We start from the raw sequence: 20,892 nt of genomic DNA, 5'->3' as shown, positions 1-20,892 counted from the left end.
CCACTCCCCTCAGCTTTAAGATAGGCATTCCCCATCAGGAGAAATCCAACCAGTTCTTCAAGGTCCAGGCAAACACTCTCCCCTCCACCTCTCTTTGCCAGTTCTCAGGAGTAGAAGTGATCTCTCACCTCTGTATTCTGTAGCAGTCACTTCTGCAACTCAGATACTGCCTTACCCTGTTTGGCCCAGTACACAATATGAGAACCTGAGAAATACTGTCACCAAACTACTCCCCTCAGCATACCTTCAGGTATATATAAAGCAAAGCTTTTTGCAATTCCTGGATGCTCAGGTGTAAATCACACCTGTTTTAGCACCCTGTGGTACAATATGATACCAAGTCATCACAAAATCCAAGGTCAAGAAGAGTTAAGACCTCTCCGGAGACACGGCAGAGGGGTCTTTACTTCCTTCCAAATTTCGACTGAATCCTTTAGTAAATGGTTTCTTAATAATGACATAACCCACTATTCATTTAAATAAAACCTTCCCCACATAAATAAAACTTTTCCACTTGCATTACCTATTCAAGAATTGCTCAACAATTCTTGCAACTCTATCTAAAGTTTCTGAATGATATGTATTATCAAAAATTTACGGCTATAAACCCAGAGTACAGAGAAGGTGGAAGATTCACACAGGGTCAATCGCAAGCTAATCACAGAAGCGAAAACACGATTCCACTCAGTATCGTATCCACAACCTGCTAACACGAACCTGAACATCAGGAACTTTGAAAGGCGTGTGATGGTGCTTGTCGTAAATATTCAAATATTTGAGTTAATGAAGAGATAAAATATTTCCACTTAGGGAACTTTACTTATAATGTAAAAGTGATTAATCCTTAATCATGCGAATCACATTAACCTATTATTTCAAAACTCACTGTGTAGTTAAAATATAAAAGTTTGGGAATGCGCACACTAACCACCAATTTTCTGCTCTTATTAATGGCACTGACGAGAAACCCATCCACAAGGGCCACTTTTTTCTTCTCCATTTGTTCCCCAAGGCCCAATGGACTATAATCATTATAGCTCACCCCGTCTTCTAATTTCAGCTTGCATATAAGATAACGCTTTTGTTTCATTTACAGCTCACATGCTGCTGACACAGCTGCCCCTTCTTTGTAATAAACACAGAGCTTCTATATTTAAAAATACAGTGAAACTTTGTTATAACATCCCCTCCCCAGTCTCCAGCCAATATTCTCTCTTCCAAGCCCCACCTCTACCCTAAGATTTTTCTATCGGCGGCGCTCAAAACGTTAGACCCTTTGGAAAGTTAAATTTCTTCTCTAAAGACATCTCATCATAGTGGTATTTTTCTTCTCCGCAGCATGTGCGCGCGCGCCTGTGTGCGCGCTTTAAAGCGGGGCGGGAGGATTGAGGGGGGCGGAGGATTCCCTTCCCCAGAGGCCTTCCCAGGCAGTGGCACTCAAGTTTGTGGCTCTGGAGTCCGCGGGACTTTTGTGCGCTGAAACCAGCGCCCCCGAGCTACGCGGCGGGCTCGGCCGCTGCGGGGCAGCCGGGTGGACACGCGGCCCATCGGGCGGTGACGGGCAGCTGCGCGGACGGGAAAGCGCGCCCGAGGGCACCGAGACTCGCCAGACCGCCACGCCGCCGCGCGCCCCGAGACAGGCGGCTTTGTGCCAGACGCCGGTGGGGGGGGGGGGGTCCCGTAAACAGCCGGCGGAAAGAGAACGAGGACTCCAAAGGGGGTCCGGGCTCCCAACGCCGAGGGCAGGGGGTGAACACGACCCGCGTCACTTGGGACTGTCGGAAAACCGCGGACGCGGAGGGTGTGGGCCCCAGGGGGGGCGCTGGGAGGAGATAAGGCGAGGCCAGAGTTAATCATCACCTCCCGAGCGTCTGGAAAAGGACGACTCAGGGCGGAGGGGCTGGAGGGTAGCCCCTGGAAAGTGAAACTCCCCGGCAGCTCAGCCCCGCCAGCCAGAGGAGGGAGGCGAGAGACCCCAGCGCACTCGCTCCTCTAGTCGGCCGGCGCAGCACAGGTCACGAAGTCACCAATGACTACCTAATGCTCGTTCTTCACAAACTCATCAGGAGAAGGAGACAGGAGCAGAGCCAGAACATTGGAAATAAAATGAGTTCCCCCATTGGGTTTTTTTTTTTTTTAAAAAGTTCTTACATTCCCATACCGGGAGTCGAACCCGGGCCGCCTGGGTGAAAACCAGGAATCCTAACCGCTAGACCATATGGGAAGTGCTGATACAGACGCAGCCGTGACTCACCTGACAAGCGCACGCGCCCCGACTGCCTCGGCTTCGCTTCCCCGCGCCGCTGCTCCCCTCGCCGCCTCTGCGCCACTCGAGCCGCCGCCGCTGCCCACGCGTTCCCCGAGCAAAGAACTAGCCCGGCCCGTGCGCGCGGGCGTCGCGGGGGCGGGGCGGGGCTACTCCGCCGCCTCCGGAAAGTTCTGAGGCAAAGCCCAGCAACTCGCGGCCCCGAAACCAGCTGTTTCACCTTTCTTTTTCTAACTCCGCCAACAGCCCCAAGCCTACAGGTCCGGGTTGCTTCGCTGGTCAAAGTGCGTGCGGACTAGTTGGCAAAGTTGAGGGCGGCGACGTCTCGGGAAACAGCTGTTTGCGTTCGGGGCGGAGGCGGCGCGCGAGCTCCTTGGCCACGAGCCAGCGAGCCTAGAAGGGTGGAGGTTCTGGATCCCAGGGGAAGAGAGAGGGTGAAGGCGGGATGATGCGGGTACTTGAGGCGTAATGTTCCTGTCCTTCGGCTCAGGTCCCGTCGCGCTTTCACCCCTTCTCGGTGACCTCAACCCCTTTATACCGACCCCACCTCTTAGGAGCCCGGAGTACCGCCCCGTAGGGGGAGGGGAAGAGGAGGAGATTTCGAACGCGGATTGAGTCGCTTGGGCACCCGTAGTTGGGAACCGTGGAACCCTGGTCCCGGGGAAAGAGGGAGGTGTTCGCGTTTGGAGGCTCCGGTGGGCCTCGCGGCGGGCCGGGTCCCAATTCGCCCCGCGTGGGGAACACGAGCTCGAGCCGGACCCGGGGGCGACGCGCGGAGCGGCTGGTCCAGTCATGTGAGTCGGGTCTCAGGCTCAAACAACGAGATGTTGTTTCTCTGGGCGTCCCTTTCTCCGCCGGGTCTCGCCCTCCCCCCCCCCCCCCACCTCCTTTCGGCTGGAGGCGTGACGGAGGTGCTCTTAACTCGCTCAGGACCGGCACCAGACCGGCAGGGCCGGTTCTCTGGGCTTGGAAATGCTATCCTGCAGAGCGCCCTGGGGGCCTGAAGCTCGGGCTTCGGGAGGGAGGTTGGCGGCCAGTTGAGGTTGGACTGCTGCCCGCGAAGCGACCGGGTTGCTCCCTCACTTGCACAATTGGGGGTCGCAAGCACCCTGTCCGTTTCTGTAGCGCTTGAACCCTGGGGTATTGTGAAACTTGGGGGTTGGACTCCGTCCACCGCCGCCTTCTTCGACTGGTATAAACGGCCAGTCCTGGTTAGTGTATGTAGCGACTTTTTCCGTTCGCTAAGTCTTGTAGGCTTAGAGGGCCCTTGGCTTTTCCAACTCTCTTGCCCTGAGGCTCAAGAACAAGTTGTATTAACTGATAGCCTCCCACTGAAGGAGTCTTGTTCTTTGCTCTTTTGGTGGAAATAACTTGATTTAAAACAAATTTTGAGTTTTTTCAGGCCTCCATTACAGCAACCTCCCAAAATACCAAAAAGTCATAGAGAAGATAAATTTTTTCTAAGATGTTTCTTATTTCTTCACATCGATGACAGTGGCAAATGAGGGGTAAAATTTTTTTAAGCAGTTTTATTAAAGGGAGTTTTAAATCCGGTGCACACTTTTTCTTTTCTAGTGGCAACAATTTCAGCTAACTACTGCAGTGAGATATATACTAAAACAAGGTAATGTGTGTAAGAAGACGAGATTCAGTAGCAGGGACTTACACTTCAAACTCTAAGAAAATGTAAAAACATGCACAGTTTTACCTTTTTAATTATAAATAAGCTTAGACTTGTTTTTCCCTTTTTCAGGGCAGACTACTGGAAGTCGCAACCAAAGAAATTCTGTGATTACTGCAAGTGTTGGATAGCGGACAATAGGCCTGTATGATAATTCCACTATTAGATAGTTTAATAATACTGTATTCCTGTGTTTCTTTTTGATCTAAACTCAGTATTTACGAAGCACCTTCATACACATTGCTCTTGATTTTTCAAAACATTGAAAGATTGTCTTTTCATTTCTTGTAGGAAAGCCGTGAGCCTTCTTCCTTTTCATCAGCTTAAATTTGATTGTATATTAAGCGAAATTATTTCTCTGTGGTCCTTCAATCACATTCAGAAAATGGACTGTGAGTGGGTCATCTCATCCATGTTTATCCACATTATGATGCTGCTTAATACTACCATATAAAAAGAAAACTAAAAGGGCAAAGCCCTTAATATGTAAAAAGGAACATTACTGTAGTTTATCTTGCATCTTTTCAACTCCAGAAATAATTAAGTATGTTTGCAGAGTTTTATAGCTATAAATGGTTAAATTTTAAAGAACATCATTATCTCTTTCATGGAATATGAAAATAGCAGCTCTATTAAGCACCTTATTACTGTATCTCTTAATCTAGATTAAGCTTTTAAGACATAAAAGCATCACTGATTTTTTTTTCCCCTTTGTGTGCATGTCGTAATAATATATACATAGTGCATAAACACAGGGTTATCTTCTAAGTACATACTCCTATCCTTTTTACTTGATAGTTTCATGCACCACAGAATAGTACCCCTGTTTTTAACAATGTTTCACTTCTTTGGTAGACATTTATTTACTACCATCTACAAGGAGTTTGGGGATATTTTTCTTCAGGGTTTTGTTTTGGTTTTTGGTCTTTTGGATAGTTGCTAAAGCTCTCAAAGATCTTGTTTAACTTAGGCCATCCTTACACATAAATGCCACAAATTTTGAAATCTATACAAATCACTGATAGTTTCTCTTCTCTTGAGGTACCCAAACACTTAAATGAATTTTAGGAGTCATGAAGAGTAAATAATCCCTCCTAGGATAATCTTTCTTTTCCTTGAATTTTTAATATACATCGATTTAATGTTGAATTAGAAACAAAATTATTTGTTTTCTTACGGGCCTTTAATATTCTTTGTGTGGTATAGGTTTAGGAAACCTGATGTAGGGGTGCCTGGGTGGCTCAGTCGTTAAGTGTCTGCCTTCAGCCCTGAGTGTAATCCCGGAGTCCTGGGATCGAGCCCTGCATCAGGCTCCCTGTTCTGCTGGAATCCTGCTTCTTCCTCTCCCACTCCCCCTGCTGTGTGTTCCCTCTCTCGCTACCTGTGTCTCTCTCTCTCTGTCAAAAAAAATCTTTAAAAAAAAAAAAAAAAAAAGGAAACCTGATGTATATGAAAAATAGCAGGTAACCTTTGTTTTACAATGTCTCACTTTAAAGAGGAATTCGTGGTAGTACTTTAGGATAGTTTAGCTAAGATTTGATTAACAAAATTTATTTTGCAAGGTTTAGCAGAGATTTCTTATTGCATACAGCTAGACATTTGTAATTTAGGGAGCATTCCTGACTGTTTTAAATAAGTAATAATAACATTCACTCATTCCTTTGTCCCATCCAGTCACCATCATTCTTTGTAGGGTACCACTTTTTTTCATTTTCTTGTCCATTCTTCCATTGTTTCTATATGCACACAGAGGTTTTTATTCCAACATATGTAAAACGTAGGATACCATACACACTATCCTTCACCATAGTTTGGTGTTCGTTTTTTAAATGTCCTGGAGCTTTCTCCACATCAGTATGTAGGGAGCTTTGTTCTCTATTCCAGCAGCCAGATTTTGGTAGATAGTGCCAATTTGACCTCCATAGGAGTTGTACATTTCGTACCATTTCCACAGTGTATAAAGGTATTTGTTTATAATTTAGAAGGAATTCCTTACTGTCTACTTTTCTCTCAATTTAGAGGAATAAGTTCTAATATTGTTTATTCTCTGTGTTTCTTGAGCAGTACAAATTTTAGAGACTTACTGGTTTTGACATTTTATGTCGAGAGGTGTTTTTTGAAGTTATTTTTTTTTCCCACTCCCCTTTTGGTCTCATGTCTTCTTTGAGTCCTGGTTACAATCATATTCACTAGATTAGTCATCATGGGTACCTTGTATTTTTCTCTATTGATATGGTCATCACTGTCTGTTTTAAGTACCAAAGGAAACCTAGTTAGAGGATATAATAATAAATAACGTGGTTCAGTCCCCTCATATTTGATAAAAAGGACCAATTTGCATTAAAATTATTTTTCTGTCAATCATTTTAATTTCAGTCTTGTTATATTTATTCCCATATTTACTATTACTTTACTATGAACATTATGTTGATGTAACTTTCCTTTGTATTTTCTCTTTTATTAATTTTCAAGAGTGTTGAATTTCACGAAAGAGGAAAGAATCATAAGGAGAATGTGGCAAAGAGGATCAGTGAGGTAATTTAGTTTATTTCTTTCTTTGCCAGTTTTTCTATGTTAGTATCAGCCCTTTACCTGGCTTTCAATTGTATATGTGTCTTACATAGATTAAACAGAAAAGCCTGGATAAGGCAAAGGAAGAAGAAAAGGCATCAAAGGAGTTTGCCGCAATGGAGGCAGCTGCCCTGAAAGCATACCAAGAGGATTTGAAAAGGCTTGGCTTAGAGTCAGGTAAAAAAGCAGCCAGCATGTTTTAAAACTAACATCAGAGGTCATGCTCAGTGAGCTTTTATTGTTTCCATAAAGAGGTTATACACTCAGTATACTCTTAGTGCTTTTCCTATGCATCATAGCTGTATTTAGACTGTAGGACTTTGCTCATGCACTTTTGTTTTACTTTGGAAGCTTCATTTTTTAACACCTCCATTCAAAACCATACTACCTTGGTGGTTAGCTAGTCTTAATTCTGTCTTAGGTCAGTGTTCATTTCGGGCACAGTTGAGTTTTTTAGTTATTTGACTAAAAGGAGCTATTCATTAAAAAATAGACCTTGCATTATAACCACAGTTTGCTTTATCCATATGCTCAAAACTATGACTTATGTTTGTTTATATGGTTGAGTTACAGTGAATTAGCCTTTTATGGACAAATTACTGAATTTACCACTAGAAGGTAGATAATTTTTTTAATGGGATAAATTTGACATAAAACATTGTTTATGCAAAAAAAAAGTTTATGCAGGTGTTACTTTGATGCATTTATATATTGTAATAGGATTACTATTGTAGCAATATTAATCACATTACCTATCACAATATTGTTGTCTATGTTCATTATACTGTGTGTGCATTCAATCTCTATGGCTTATGTACTACTCATTGCAAGTTTATAACCTTAAACAGTATCAGCCTTAACCCCCCAATCCCCTGTCCCCTGGAAACAACAATTTTACTTTCTGGTTTTATGAGTTTGACTCTTTTAGATTCCACATACAAGTGATGTCATACAGTATGCTTGTCTTCTCTTTAACTTACCTCACTTATAATGTGCTCAAGTTCCATCCATGTTGTTGCAAATGGCAAGATATCCTCCTGTCTCATGGCTGAATAGTATCCCATTATGTATATGTACTACATCTTTTTTATCCATCCATTTGTTTGATGGGCATTAAGGTTGTTTACATATCTTGGCTGTTATGAGTAATGCTGCAGTAGGTATGAGGGTACATATATCTCTTTAAAATCCTGCTTATATTTCCAATGAGTAAGTGAAACTGCTAGGTCATACGGTAGATCTATTTTCAATTTTTTGAGGAAACTCCTGTGTTCTCCATAGTGGTTGGACCAGTTTACATACAGCAGTAGTATATAAAGATTCCCTTTTTTTCCACATGGTCACCAGCAAGAAGGTAAATAATTTGGGGGTTTGAAGATAACTCTGTTCCAGATAAAAGGCATTTATTTAAGTAGAATATATCTATCTTGTTGATGAACTTAGGCTTTTACTCAGAAACTTTTCTGTCAGCATTTCTTCCATGATAAATCCATTGTCCTCAAACCAGGTATATAGCAGTCCCAGTTGTTGATCTTGCATAATGTTGGGATAGTCAACATGGAATGATATTCTTTACTCTCTAAAAACTTCTTTCCATTAAGTTTTTAAGAAGAATAATAAGTTAATTGGTATTGCCCTCATCATATAAGGACAGTTGTAACCAGACTTTAAAAACATTATCCTGGACATTGTTAGTTAAAAGGAAGGGGTGGGGGCTGTATTTCCATGAGGATAAAGCTGTATGCTTAAAGGATAAAAAGGATATAGGTGTTCCTGCAGAATTAAAGAGGAGTCATTGAAAATTCATCTCTTCAATTATATGGATTGGGAGGTTTGGATATGCTACCCTCTGAGCAAATCAGTCTTAGCATTTTGTATTTAAATGTATTTAAATAAGATTTTTTCCTATTAAATTATTCTTCATAGCCTTGTTTTCTTAAATAGGATATACATTCCCCTTGAAGTACAGTAATGCAGTACAAAGAAAGGACATTTAAAAACTCACTGCTTTTAAGATTATCCCAGACATCTTTAGAATTTTCTTTTTTAAGTTATACTCCACATTATAGTCTATTTGGAGCTGGTTTTATTTTTTCCCTCAATAAATGTCAAATACTTCCTTTCTTTTAAATAATTAAGGATATACATCATGTTTAGTGGCTACAGAGTGGTTAGGAGCACAGACTTTGGAATCCACCAGAATTGGCACTTGCTAGCTATACAACCTCCGATTTTCACAAAAACTAAATAACATAATGGTATAAACTGCTTATTACAGTAACCACTTGTAATCGTTTAATAAAGGGTATAAAGTGCCATAACAAAATTCCATAAAAGTGCCATAACTTATTTAACTAATCTCTTCCAGACTAACATTTATGTTGTTTAGAGTTTTCATTGTTAGAACGAGTGCTTCAGTGAACACCCTTATGCAGGCGTGTTTTTTCACATTTATCTTCATAAGTTTAATCTCGAGATGAGATTCCAGAATCAAAGTGTGAATTATTATTTTATATATTGATAGCTAATACCACGTCTTGTCTTTGTACTTTTTGTCCATCTTCTGTTAGAGTGTTGGATTTATTTGTAAGGAATCTTTGTTATGAACATTAACCATGAGCCATATTTGTTGTAAATATTTATTATTTGTCTTTTTTTTTAGTTTTTGAAAAATTCTGTTATAATTAACATAGCATTATATTGTCTTATTTTTTTTTATTTTTGCTATACAGAATATTTGGATTTGTATGTAGTTAAGTTTAACATTATTTTACTTTGTGTTTTTTTCCACATATATCTTTGATCTGAAGTTTATATTGATGTCCAAACATGGGAGGGGCCACAGAGTGGGGAATAGCTTTACTTTTTTCCAAATAATTAACCAGTTAATCCAACATCATTTGTTACATGATCTCTTTTTCTAATAAGCACCAGGAATCTGCATTTGGGTCGGTTTACTCTTTGTTCTGTTTCATTCATATGTTTGCCTATTCCTGGATCAGTTTTTTTTTTTTTTTTTTTTTTTGGTACCAGTTGTTTTAGAGTAAGTTTTAACATCTAGTAGAACTAGATTCCCCTTATCACTCCTGTTTTCTAATTCTGGGTATTTGTGCATATTTAGATTTACAAATGAGCTTTATTATAATTTGTCAAGTTGCAAAAGAATCTTCTTGTCAGGCTTGTGATTGGAATAACATTATTAGTGTTTAATACCAGAAAAAAAAGAAAAGCTGCAGTGGTACTTCACCTTTCTTATATCTTTTTCTCTAGATATTTCAGAGCCAAGCATATCACCAGTAACAAGCAGTATCCCACCCACCTCTGCATCAAATCAGCAGAAGGAAAAGAAGAAAAAGAAAAAAGACCCTTCAAAGGGTAGATGGGTAGAAGGCATAACCTCTGAGGGTTACCATTACTATTATGATCTTATCACAGGAGGTAAGTCATTTAGGCATAGAACTAGTAAGAATGATAACTGACCATTTATATTTTGTTTTAGTTAATATTGGAACATTTAAGCCATGGAGTAACTTAACGTCTTTGCCACAGTGGTAAAAAAGTCATGTGCCCTTTAAAAAGGTACCCTTCTTACAATGACTCAACATCATACTTAGTTAAAGCCTTAAGAATGGGTTCCTTACAGGGCACCTGGGTGGCTCAGTCAGTTAAGCATCTGCCTTCAGCTCAGGTCATGATCTCAGGGTCCTGGGATCAAGTTCCGAGGAATCCCACGTCTTGCTCCCCACTCAGCGGGGAGTCTGCTTCTCCCTCTCCCTCCCTCACCCCCGCCTCACTGCTTGTGCTCTCTCTCGCTCCATCTCTTTCTCTCAAATAAATAATCTTTTTTAAAAAAGAATGGGCTCCTTACAAATAAGTTAAAGCTTTATATTTTCTCAATAAAATCTTTTAAAAGTATGAACTACATGGAAATAAAGCATTTTCCCTGGAAATAAAATATTTCAGATACACTTTACAAATTGCAGAGGTTCTTAAAATATTCTGTGGGAGAGATTTTCTATCCAAAAGCAGACTGGGAACCAGAACCATTTTCTTTTTTGTGTGGCTGTCTTGTAGTAAAGAACCTCCCCCTCCTATTCATGTTTTGGATATCACTTTCTAATAAAATACACAGTGGTGTTTTCCAGTGGGAATATCAAAAACATCTTTTTGTTTTCCTTTAAAACTAAATGTATTAGGGATTTTTTTCATATAAATTCTGAGATAAGTAAATACAGTTCTGTAGCATCTTACTCTCCAGAAATATAAAATTTAAGGTCAGAAATAAGCATGATACAAGGAGGAGTTTTAAAGTGCTATAATATAGGGGCGCCTGGGCGGCACAGCCGTTAAGCGTCTGCCTGCGGCTCAGGGCGTGATCCCAGCGTTATGGGATCGAGCCCCACATCAGGCTCTTCCGCTATGAGCCTGCTTCTTCCTCTCCCACTCCCCCTGCTTGTGTTCCCTCTCTCGCTGGCTGTCTCTATCTCTGTCAAATAAATAAATAAAATCTTAAAAAATAAATAAATAAATAAATAATAAAGTGCTATAATATAATAGAGATGTAAAATTGTATAGGAACTCCAAATGGTGAGGGATTAATTGTGATTATGTTGATCTGAGAGATTATCGCAGAAATTACTTTTGAACTGATCTATAAATTAAGAGGAGAGCATCAGGAATGATGTCTTCTTATTCACCATTTGTATCCCTAGCACCAAACACAGTGCCTGGCATGGTATAGACACTTTATAGACATTCTGATTGAAAAAGATTGTAGTAGATTGTTACGGTGGTGAAGCAAGCATTCCAAACAGGTGGAACAATCTGAAGCTTTAAAAAGTTTGAAAGTTTGGGGAATAGTCATCTGGTGGAGGTAAAATACACAGTTCTCTGAAGATGTCATAGCAGAAGAAAAAGGCTGGAAAAATAGATTGGGGCTATGTCATGGAGGGCTGGGAGAATGATGGTGCCATTTACTGAGGTATGGAATACAGAAATAGAGTAAGTTAAAGTGGGACAATAATAAATTCAGTTTTTGGTAATGTTGAGGTTGAAGTACCTCTAGAACATTCATGTGGTAGTTTTCAGTAGCTGATTAGAGTCTGGAATTAGGAAAATAAATTGAGTCTAGAAATGTAGATAATATCTTAACTTTTAGGAGTATATGAGATCACAAGGAGAAAGAAGAGAACAAGAAGTATAAAGGGTGGGTAGTACATATACCGAAGGAAAGGAAAGAAGAAAATCCAGGAAAAAAAATTAAGAATGATCAGAAGGGTAGGAAACGAGATCAGAGTTAATCATGAAAAAAACCTTGGGCTGTAATTATTATAATTATTATGATTTTTAGAATCACAGTTTTGAACTACATAGAAATAGTAATAATCACAATTTGCACTGAGCCTTAAGAGAAGTGCATGCTAGATAGTTCAGCAGTGAACCACAAATGATTGTATACTAAGGATCATAAGTCTTTCTCAAATTACATAAAAACTATTTATTAATCGGGCTTCTGGGTGGCTCAGTTGGTTAAGCAACTGAGTCTTGATTTTAGCTCATCTCATGATCTCAGGGTTGTGGGATCGAGCCCCACCTCAGGCTCCTGGCTCAGGGTGGAGTCTGCTTAAGATTTTCTCTCTTTCTCTCCTGCTCCTTCTGCTTCCCCTCACCCCCCCAATGTGCTCTCTCTTTGTCTCCCTCTTTTTTTTTTTTTTTTTTTTTTTTTTTTTAAGATTTTAGAACACAAGCCAGGGGGAAGCAGCAGGCAGAGGGAGGAGGAGACTCCCTGCTGAGCAGGGAGCCCAATGCAGGGCTGGATCCCAGGACCCTGAGACCATGACCTGAGCCAAAGGCAGACACTTAACCAGCTGAACCACCTAGGCACCCCTTCCTCCCTCTTTCTAAAATAAATAAGTAAATAAAATCTTTTTTTAAAAAGATTTTTAAAAAACTATTAATTATGTGTTCTCCCTTCTAATTCCCTTTGCTTGCTTCCCTTGTTTGCCATTCTACTGTGTATATTCTTGCTCTCAGCAAAACCCTTGAACAACACAGGTGTTAGGGGCGCTGACCCTTCCCTACCTCATGTGGTTGAAAATCTGCTTATAATTTTTTTTTTTAAGTATAGTTGCCTTACAGTGTTATATTAGTTTCAGGTATACAACACGGTGATTTGACAATTCTGCACATTAACCCATGCTTACCACAAGTGTAGTCCCCATACACCACTATTGCAGTTTTATTGACTGTATTCCCTCTGCTGTCCTTTTCTTCATCTCCATGGCTTATTTTATAACTAGAAGTTTGAACCTGGTCATCCCCTTCACCTATTTCACCTATCCCCCCATCGACCTCCCTTCTGGCAAACATCGATTCTCAATATTTAAGAGTCTGGTTTTATTTGTTTTGTTTTTTAGACTATATATGTAAGTGAAATCATATGGTATTTGTCTTTCTCTGTTTGATCTATATCACTTAGTGTAATATCCTCTAGGTTCATCCATGCTGTCAGAAATGGCAAGTTTTTTTTATGGCTGAGTAATTTGTGTGTGTGTGTGTGTGTGTGAGAGAGAGAGAGAGAGATGTGTATCTCACATTTTTATCCACTCATCTATCAGTGAGCACTTGGGTTGCTTCTGTATCCTGTCTATATATAATAGTAGACGTTATTATATTATATAAATACTGCTGCAATAAACATAGGGGTGGGTGCATTTATCTTTTCAAGTTGGTGTTTTCATTTTCTTTGCGTATATGCCCATGGTGGAATTACTGGATCATATGGTATTTTATAACTTTTGACTCCCCAAAAACTTAACTACTAATAGCATACTGTTGACTGGAAGCCTTGCAGATGACATAAACAGTTGACACATTTTGTGTGTTATACATGTTACATACTGTATTTTTATAGTAATAACCTTTTTCTTAATTTTTCTTCTCTGAATTCTATGAATTTTTTTAAATGTCACAAATCTCTCAAAAAATTTCCAGTATATTTATTTAAAAAAATCTGCTTATAAGTGGACCTGCACAGTTCAAACCCGTGTTGTTCAAGGGTCAGCTGTTTTTGTTTTTAATTCCTGCATCTTTCATCTTGCTCCTCTTAAGTCATTCATTCTATTTCTCACACTCCTCTCCCCAGGATGTCAAACAGCCATCTCATTCCTTCAAAACTTACCAAGCCTGGGGCACCTGGCTGGCTCAGTTGGAAAAGCACATGACTCTTAATCTTGGGGTCATGAGTTTGAGCCCTGTGTTGGGTGTAGAGATTAGTAAAAAAATATAATAGTAAACTTTTAAAAACTTTTCAAGCCTGGGGGCACCTGGGTGGCTCAGTCATTTGAGCATCCAGCTCTTGGTTTTGGCTCAGGTTGTCATCTCATGGGTTGTGGGATCAAGCCCCACGTCGGACTCCATGATCCCCAGGAAGTCTACTTAGGGTTCTCACCCTCTGCCCCGCCTCCCATATGCACAGGGGCACACACGCTTGCTTGCATGCTCTCTCTCTATCTCTCTCAAATAAATAAATCTTTAAATAAACAAAACAACAACAAAAAAAATCCCGTTAAGCCTGAATTCCGTGAAGTCTTTAAGAAAAGCCCTGAGTCTAATAATTCTTGTGAAAGTCCCAGTTACTTCTAATCCTTAATTCTGTTCTTCCTTCTTAAATATCATTTACGTGTGTTCTGTACAATACTACCAGGACGTATATTGTTTCTTTTTATTTTTCAATTATATGTTTAACTATAGGCCTGTAGCGTTTTGTACACATTGAATGTCTTGTGAATTTTTGCCAAATTAAATTTTTTTAGAAGTTTATCTTTTTAAGTGAAAAAATTTTATTAATGCAGTATATTTTGCTTTAAGCGTCCCAGTGGGAGAGACCAGAAGGATTTCAAGGAAACTTAAAAAAGGTAACTTAAGCACATTGATAGTGTCTTTGCTTTAAACTGATTGGTTTCTGGGGTTTTGATAAAAGAGTTCTGTTAAGCAAACTTACTTCCAGAGAAGCCCCCCTACACACACTTTGTTCCTTTCTTCCTGTAATTCTTTTGTGAGAAGGTTGGGTGGAGGTGAAAAAGTGATATCTACCTAAAAACTCCATGCAGAGCAAATATTATCAGTTGATTTGTAGTCAGTTGCCATTCACATGGCCCTGTGCATCTGCAAGGAATTGTTCCTGTCTTTCAGAGGTGTGACATTTCTCTCTGAAAGTTGGTTCGTGACTAACACAAACCCAGCTTCCTGGCCACAATCAGTACTGCTCCTCTAACTCGCAGGTATTAAGAGGAAAGGGAAGGTAGCTGACTCTCTGCCTTAGTTATTTAATATAGTGTAACTACATCATTATCTTCAGTTTATGCTGGTTTTTTCCTCCCATTAGACAGCAGGGAAGACTGTTTGGGTAGAAGGAGTTAGTGAAGATGGTTATACCTACTACTATAATATAGAAACAGGAGGTAAGTACTACCTTTGATTATCCTAACTATATAAAATTGTACCTGGAACTGATTATTAGCCTGCTGATGAAGGGAACTTGGGAATATTAGTATAGTGATCAACATATTCCATAGCATGTGTGTATTACTTCTGTAATTTAAAAACAATACAATGGAAAAGCAGGAAGATTTTCATGTATAATATACTGTGCTGCTTATTATTCTAAATTGATACTCCATTCACAAATTTTAAAAATAATTTTTACTTTATTATTATTATTGATTTTTATTATGATTATTATAGAAATATAATCATTACCTTGAAAGGTACCTTAGAAATCACCTAATTCAACTTGCCTTTTCCTTCTAAAAAAACAAAACCAAAGTTATTTTAGCAGCTGAGATTGTCAAATTTTCACTTTTACTAATTTAATGTTTCAGTTATATGTAAATACTTATAAAACATACATAACTATTGTTTCCTAATTACTATCTAAGTTTTTCAAGTTAACATTTTTTCTTAAAGATTTTTTTTTTTTAAGGATTTTATTTATTTATTTGACAGAGATAGAGACAGCCAGCGAGAGAGGGAACACAAGCAGGGGGAATGGGAGAGGAAGAAGCAGGTTCATAGCGGAAGAGCCTGATGTGGGGCTCGATCCCATAACGACGGGACCACACCCTGAGCCAAAGGCAGACGCTTAACTGCTGTGCCACCCAGGCGCCCCTTTTTCTAACTTAATTTTATAAAATGGGTCAGCAAGTAATTGTAGTTTCTCCTACAATTAAATTTACCAGAATGTGTGTAGTATCAGTATAACTTTGAGAGGCTTTATTTAAAATTTCTACTATCCAAACATATAGCATTAAATCTTGAAGGAGGAAAAGGCCCTATTAGCCTCCAAGTAGATACCTAGCCTGCCCAACAATAGTAATGGTTTTAGCTCAGTAAAATTGAGGTACTGAATCTTTCTAAAGATGAAATAATATAGTCATATAATCTAGGTGGAGAGTTGGATCTGAGCTCAATGCATAGCTTCTTCCCTTACCAGCTATCTAATTGTGGGCAAGTCACTGAACCTGTAGTTGCTCTTAAGTAAAATTGAGATGATCATGTATACTCTAGGGTCATAAAGGTCAGGTATCTATAAAGTGCCCAGAACAGTACCTGATACATAGTAGGTGCTTAAATTATTTCCTGAAAGTTTTTTTTTGTTACTCATGTGAAATATAGATAAGGGGGCGCCTGGGTGGCACAGCGGTTAAGCGTCTGCCTTCGGCTCAGGGCGTGATCCCGGCGTTACGGGATCGAGCCCCACATCAGGCTCCTCTGCCATGAGCCTGCTTCTTCCTCTCCCACTCCCCCTGCTTGTGTTCCCTCTCTTGCTGGCTGTCTCTATCTCTGTCGAATAAATAAATAAAATATTTAAAAAAAAAGAAAAAATATAGATAAGGAAATAATGTTTTTTATGTTGGAAAGCACCTTTTTTTTTTTTAAAGATTTTATTTTTAAGTAATCTCTACAGCCAGTGTGGGGCTCGAACCCTGAGATCAAGAGTTGAATGCTCCATTGACTGAGCCAGCCAGGTGCCCTGGAAAGCACCCTCTTTTAATAAGAGGCTATACAAATTGATTTGCCCTCAAACAGTTTCAGTTTTATGTAGACAAGTGTAATTATTGATACAGCCCCTTTCACTCTTAAAACTGTCTCAGTTGGACAGTAAATCTTAGCATCCCTTTCCCTTTTATTACACTAAAAATAGAGACTAACTGCAAGATAATTAGAAATGCTTTCATTTAAATAAAAGCCCAATAAACCACTGGATGGCAGTAGAGTTCAATGGAGATTATTTTTTTCCTAGTATAAAAATGACAAATTATATTCATTCAGGTCTTCACAGTATGATTTCACTCTGTGAGGATTCCAGGAAATCTTCATGATAAATAAATTTTAGGAAATCTGATGTGTGCTCATTAGCATGTGTTTCCTGATACTGGTGTCAGATAAAGTGTGACAGTCCTTAGAAGGTATTGCCCAATTCTTAGGTTTCTTTCCATAGGGGCTGTAGTTTATGCATCTGGAATCCAGATTGAAATCAGCTCTCAAAAGATAAAAGAGCAAGAGCTTTGGGAACTCTTATTTATTATCTTCTTGATCGAGTGATAGTGTAAGATAGATGCAGTGATGTTTAATAATATATTATGAAAAAAGTTTAAAAAAATAATACATTTGTAAGTGACAGGGAGTATTATATTGGGAATTACTTCTGAATAGGATCGGTAACTGAATAACATGACTATTAAAATGTTTTGAATAGAATCCAGATGGGAAAAACCTGATGATTTCATTCCACACTCTGGCGATCTGCTTTCTAGTAAGGTCAATGAAAAGTCACGTGATACCCTAGAAGAGTCTAAATCATCAGATTCTCATAGTGATTCTGATGGGGAAAAGGAAACAGAAAAAGGAGAGGCCTCTACAGAAACATCAAAGCCAAAAATAAAGTTTAAGGTAGGTTCTTGATTTATTCTTTATAGAACTTTACCAATTACAGAAAGCTCGACAGACTTACTCAGTTTTCTCGTGAAGATAGAAATAAAGCCAAGACATAGATTTTTAGCAAACGGATAAATGGTTATACCATTTACGAGTATCTACCTGGTGGCAAGACAGTGAGTTCATTTTTAGACCTCTTAAGTTTGAGATACCTCTGTAACATCTAGAGAGCTGTATGAACATACAAATGTGAGTATCTATATCTAGGCTAGAGGTACTAATTTGAGTATCATCAGCATACTGGTAGTAATTTAAATCTCAAAATGGGTGAGAAAACCTGGGAAAATGACTTTGGGCAACATTAAACATTAAAAGGGAAAGAGGAGCCCATAACGAAAAGAGTAGCTAAAAAGGTAATGCAGAGAAGCAGAAGAATTTAAGGTCCAAGAAGCCAAAAGAATAGAGAGCGTCAAGGAGTAATTAGGTCTAGAACAAGAAAAATGTCCATTGAATTTTACAGTAAAGAAGTTCTTGAAGCCCATCTAGTAGTTTCACCAGGGTTTGAGGTGGCAGAACTCAGATTATATTGTATATCTGAAACTAATATTAGACTGTATGTTAACTAATTAGAATTTGAACAGAAACTTTAAAAAATAAAGGGGTGCCTGGGTGGCTCAGTTAAGCATCTGCCTTCAGGTCATGATCCTGGGGTCCTGGGATCAACCCCCATGTCAGGCTTCCTCCTCAGCAGGGAATCTGCTTCTCCCTCTCCCCCTCCCTGCTGCTTGTGCTCTCGCTCACTGTCTCTGTCTCTCTCAAATGAATAAATAAAAACTCAGAGGAAGGGAGAGAAAGAAGAAGGAAGGAAGGACGGAAGGACTCCAGTTATAGAGGAATGAAAAGTTGTTCATGGTGTATATGTGGTTTGGATATGAAACAAAAACTAGAAGTTGGTTGTTAGGGTGATGGCTGCGCATTGACTCTTAATCATGAGAGATTTGTGACAGTGATGTTTTCATTAAGAAGGACTCCAAAGAAGGTAGAATGGGAATACCAACAAGGTGGATAGGTTGGTCTTGAACAAGGAATAAACTCATTTTCAGTAAGAAGGTAAGGTTTTCCTTTTCTGTAAGAAGGTAGGAGCATGGATGAGTTGGTATCAGGGAGGATATTGAAAGAATCATGCCTTTTTAGCCTCAATTTACTCATTTATAAAGAAATCAAGGGGTGCCTGAGTGGCTTATTAAGTTAAGCCTCTGACTTCTGCTCATGTCATGATCTTGGGGTCCTGGGATCGAGCCCCACATCAGGCTCCCCGCTTGGCAGGGAGTCTGCTTCTGTCCTCTCCTCCCGTTCATGCTCTCTCTCTCTCAAAGAAATAAATAAAATCTTTTTTAAAAAAATCAAGATTGCTTGCTGAGAGTGAGGAGCTTTGAGTAGCTTGACAACATTAATGAATTGAAACAGTCACTGAGCTGGTGTGGAGAGGAAATGAACCAAGGATTGAGAGGTTGCTGCTGAATCCCCAGCCATGTCAGAAAAGTAAAATTAGACATTTCTATAGTATTGCTAGTCCTGCTTTGTGATCTTTGCAGGAACACTCGGGAGCCCAGGTGGCAAAGCAAAAAAGACATATAGCATTGATCTATGGCCTGTGGATAATGGATAATGTGGATAACATTACTGGCCTAAGTAGTGAAGGAAATTCAAGGATGCCGGAGAGAGGGTACTTACAGGCCACATCTAGGATCTTGTCATTTCCTAGAATTTTTCTAATCACCCCATAATTCTTGGTGGAACTTAGGCCAAGGGATGTATCCAGTTTGTAGAGGAACAGCAGCAAAGCCCTCATAGTAGCCATCTCACAATGTTTATATTTCTTTGTTGTTGTTGTTGTTATTTTTTTGAGATCTTATTTTTAAGTAATATCTTCTTTTTTTTGTAAGTACACCCATCATGGGGCTCGGACTCACAACCCAGAGATCAAGAGTCACATGCTCCACTAATAAGCCATCCACGCACCCCCATCTCAATGCTATTAATTTCAAACAAATAAATATTACAAAATACAGATAAACAAAGACAGACTACCTATAACCCTGCTACTTCCCAGAGAAATCACTATAACATCTTGGTGTTGTCTTGGTCTATAATTTTTTTTTTTATTCAGATTCGCATACATTTTTTAAAAATATGGAGTCATACTGGGGGCATCTGGGTGGCTCAGTTGGTTGGGCTTCTGCCTTCTGCTCAGGTCATGATCCCAGGGTTTTGGGATCGAGCCCTGCATCAGACGTCCTGCTTGGTAGGGAGAGCCTGCTCCTTCTTCTCCCTCTGTCCCAACCCCCCATTCATGCACATGCTCTCTCTCACTCTTAAATAAAATCTTTAAAATAAAATAAAACGTAGAGTCATACTATAATAAGGTCTTAATTGCTTTGCAATTTAATCTGTCACAAAGATGTCAATAAGTCTACATCCACCAAACTAATGGATAGTTTTCTGTGGTATGAATACGCCATTATTTACTCAGCTGTATGTAGCTGAATATTTCTTTTTCTTTTTCTTTTTTTATTTTTTTAAAGATTTAATTTTTTTTAAATTTTTTTTTTAAGATTTTTATTTATTTAACAGAGAGAGACAGCCAGCGAGAGAGGGAACACAAGCAGGGGGAGTTGGAGAGGAAGAAGCAGGCTCCTAGCAGAGAAGTCTGATGTGGGGCCCGATCCCAGAACACCGGGATCACGCCCTGAGCCAAAGGCAGATGCTTAACAACTGTGCCACCCAGGCGCCCCTTATTTATTTATTTGACAGAGAGAGACAGCCAGCGAGAGAGGGAACACAAGCAAGGAGAGTGGGAGAGGAAGAAGCAGGCTCCCAGCGGAGGAGCCTGATGGTGGGGCTCGATTCCAGAACGCTGGGATCACGCCCTGAGCCGAAGGCAGACACTTAACGACTGCACCACCCAGGCACCCCTAAATATTTCTTTTTAATAACCACTGAGGACTAGAGGAAGAAATACCTGGAGACACATTGTTTAATTCTCTGCTGACACTGGGTATCATAAATGTTGAAGTTTTCCCAGTTTGTATGGTTGTGTGATTTTTTTTTTAATTCCAATACACTTAACATACAGTGTAGTTTTAGTTTCAGGTGTATAGTGTAGTGACTCAGCAGTGCTATACACCACCCAGTGCTTATCACAACACAGGCATTCCTTATTCCCCATCACCTATTTCCCCCATTCCTCTACCCACCTCCCCTCTGGTAACCATCAGTTTGTTCTCTATAGTTAAGGGTCTGTTTCTTGGTTTCTCTCTCCCTCTCTCTCTTTTTTTTCCCCTTTGCTTGTTTGTTTTGTTTCTTAAATTCCACACAAGTGAGATCATATGGTACCTATCTTTGACTTATTTCACTTAATATTGTACTCTAGCTC

The 20,892-nt window shown here is 39.7% G+C and overlaps 2 protein-coding genes and 1 non-coding gene across 7 annotated transcripts in view; 1 reads left to right on the top strand and 2 right to left on the bottom strand.

Annotated features, from left to right (window-relative positions):
• ELF1 (E74 like ETS transcription factor 1) overlaps positions 1 to 2,758 on the bottom strand; it is a 104,558-nt gene extending 101,800 nt beyond the window's left edge. The window contains exon 1 of the mRNA XM_019796016.2: positions 2,255 to 2,758. The gene's annotated coding sequence lies outside the window, so the exon portion shown is untranslated. The remainder of the gene's footprint in view (positions 1 to 2,254) is intronic.
• Positions 2,153 to 2,224, bottom strand: TRNAE-UUC. Its single transcript has one exon. It is a non-coding gene; the product is annotated as a tRNA-Glu (tRNA).
• A 148-nt stretch (positions 2,759 to 2,906) lies between the features above and the next one.
• Positions 2,907 to 20,892, top strand: part of WBP4 (WW domain binding protein 4) — a 50,871-nt gene continuing 32,885 nt past the window's right edge. For 2 of the 5 annotated variants that reach the window (XM_002915867.4, XM_019796019.2), the window contains exons 1-8: positions 2,907 to 3,060; positions 4,020 to 4,092; positions 6,420 to 6,482; positions 6,572 to 6,695; positions 9,789 to 9,956; positions 14,388 to 14,434; positions 14,905 to 14,980; positions 17,278 to 17,471. In XM_002915867.4, coding sequence (XP_002915913.1) covers positions 3,059 to 3,060; positions 4,020 to 4,092; positions 6,420 to 6,482; positions 6,572 to 6,695; positions 9,789 to 9,956; positions 14,388 to 14,434; positions 14,905 to 14,980; positions 17,278 to 17,471 — 747 coding nt within the window. In that variant the 5' untranslated portion in view covers positions 2,907 to 3,058. Of the gene's footprint in view, positions 3,061 to 3,875; positions 3,891 to 4,019; positions 4,093 to 4,238; positions 4,340 to 6,419; positions 6,483 to 6,571; positions 6,696 to 9,788; positions 9,957 to 14,387; positions 14,435 to 14,904; positions 14,981 to 17,277; positions 17,472 to 20,892 lie in introns of those variants that run through there. The other 3 variants (XM_034665263.1, XM_034665262.1, XM_034665264.1) reach the window with 3 other exon arrangements.

This window comes from Ailuropoda melanoleuca, chromosome 7 (genome assembly GCF_002007445.2).
Source record: "Ailuropoda melanoleuca isolate Jingjing chromosome 7, ASM200744v2, whole genome shotgun sequence".
NCBI classification, from domain to species: Eukaryota; Metazoa; Chordata; class Mammalia; order Carnivora; family Ursidae; genus Ailuropoda; species Ailuropoda melanoleuca.
Note: the sequence above shows the minus strand (reverse complement) of the source record. Positions and strands in the feature narration are given on the sequence as shown.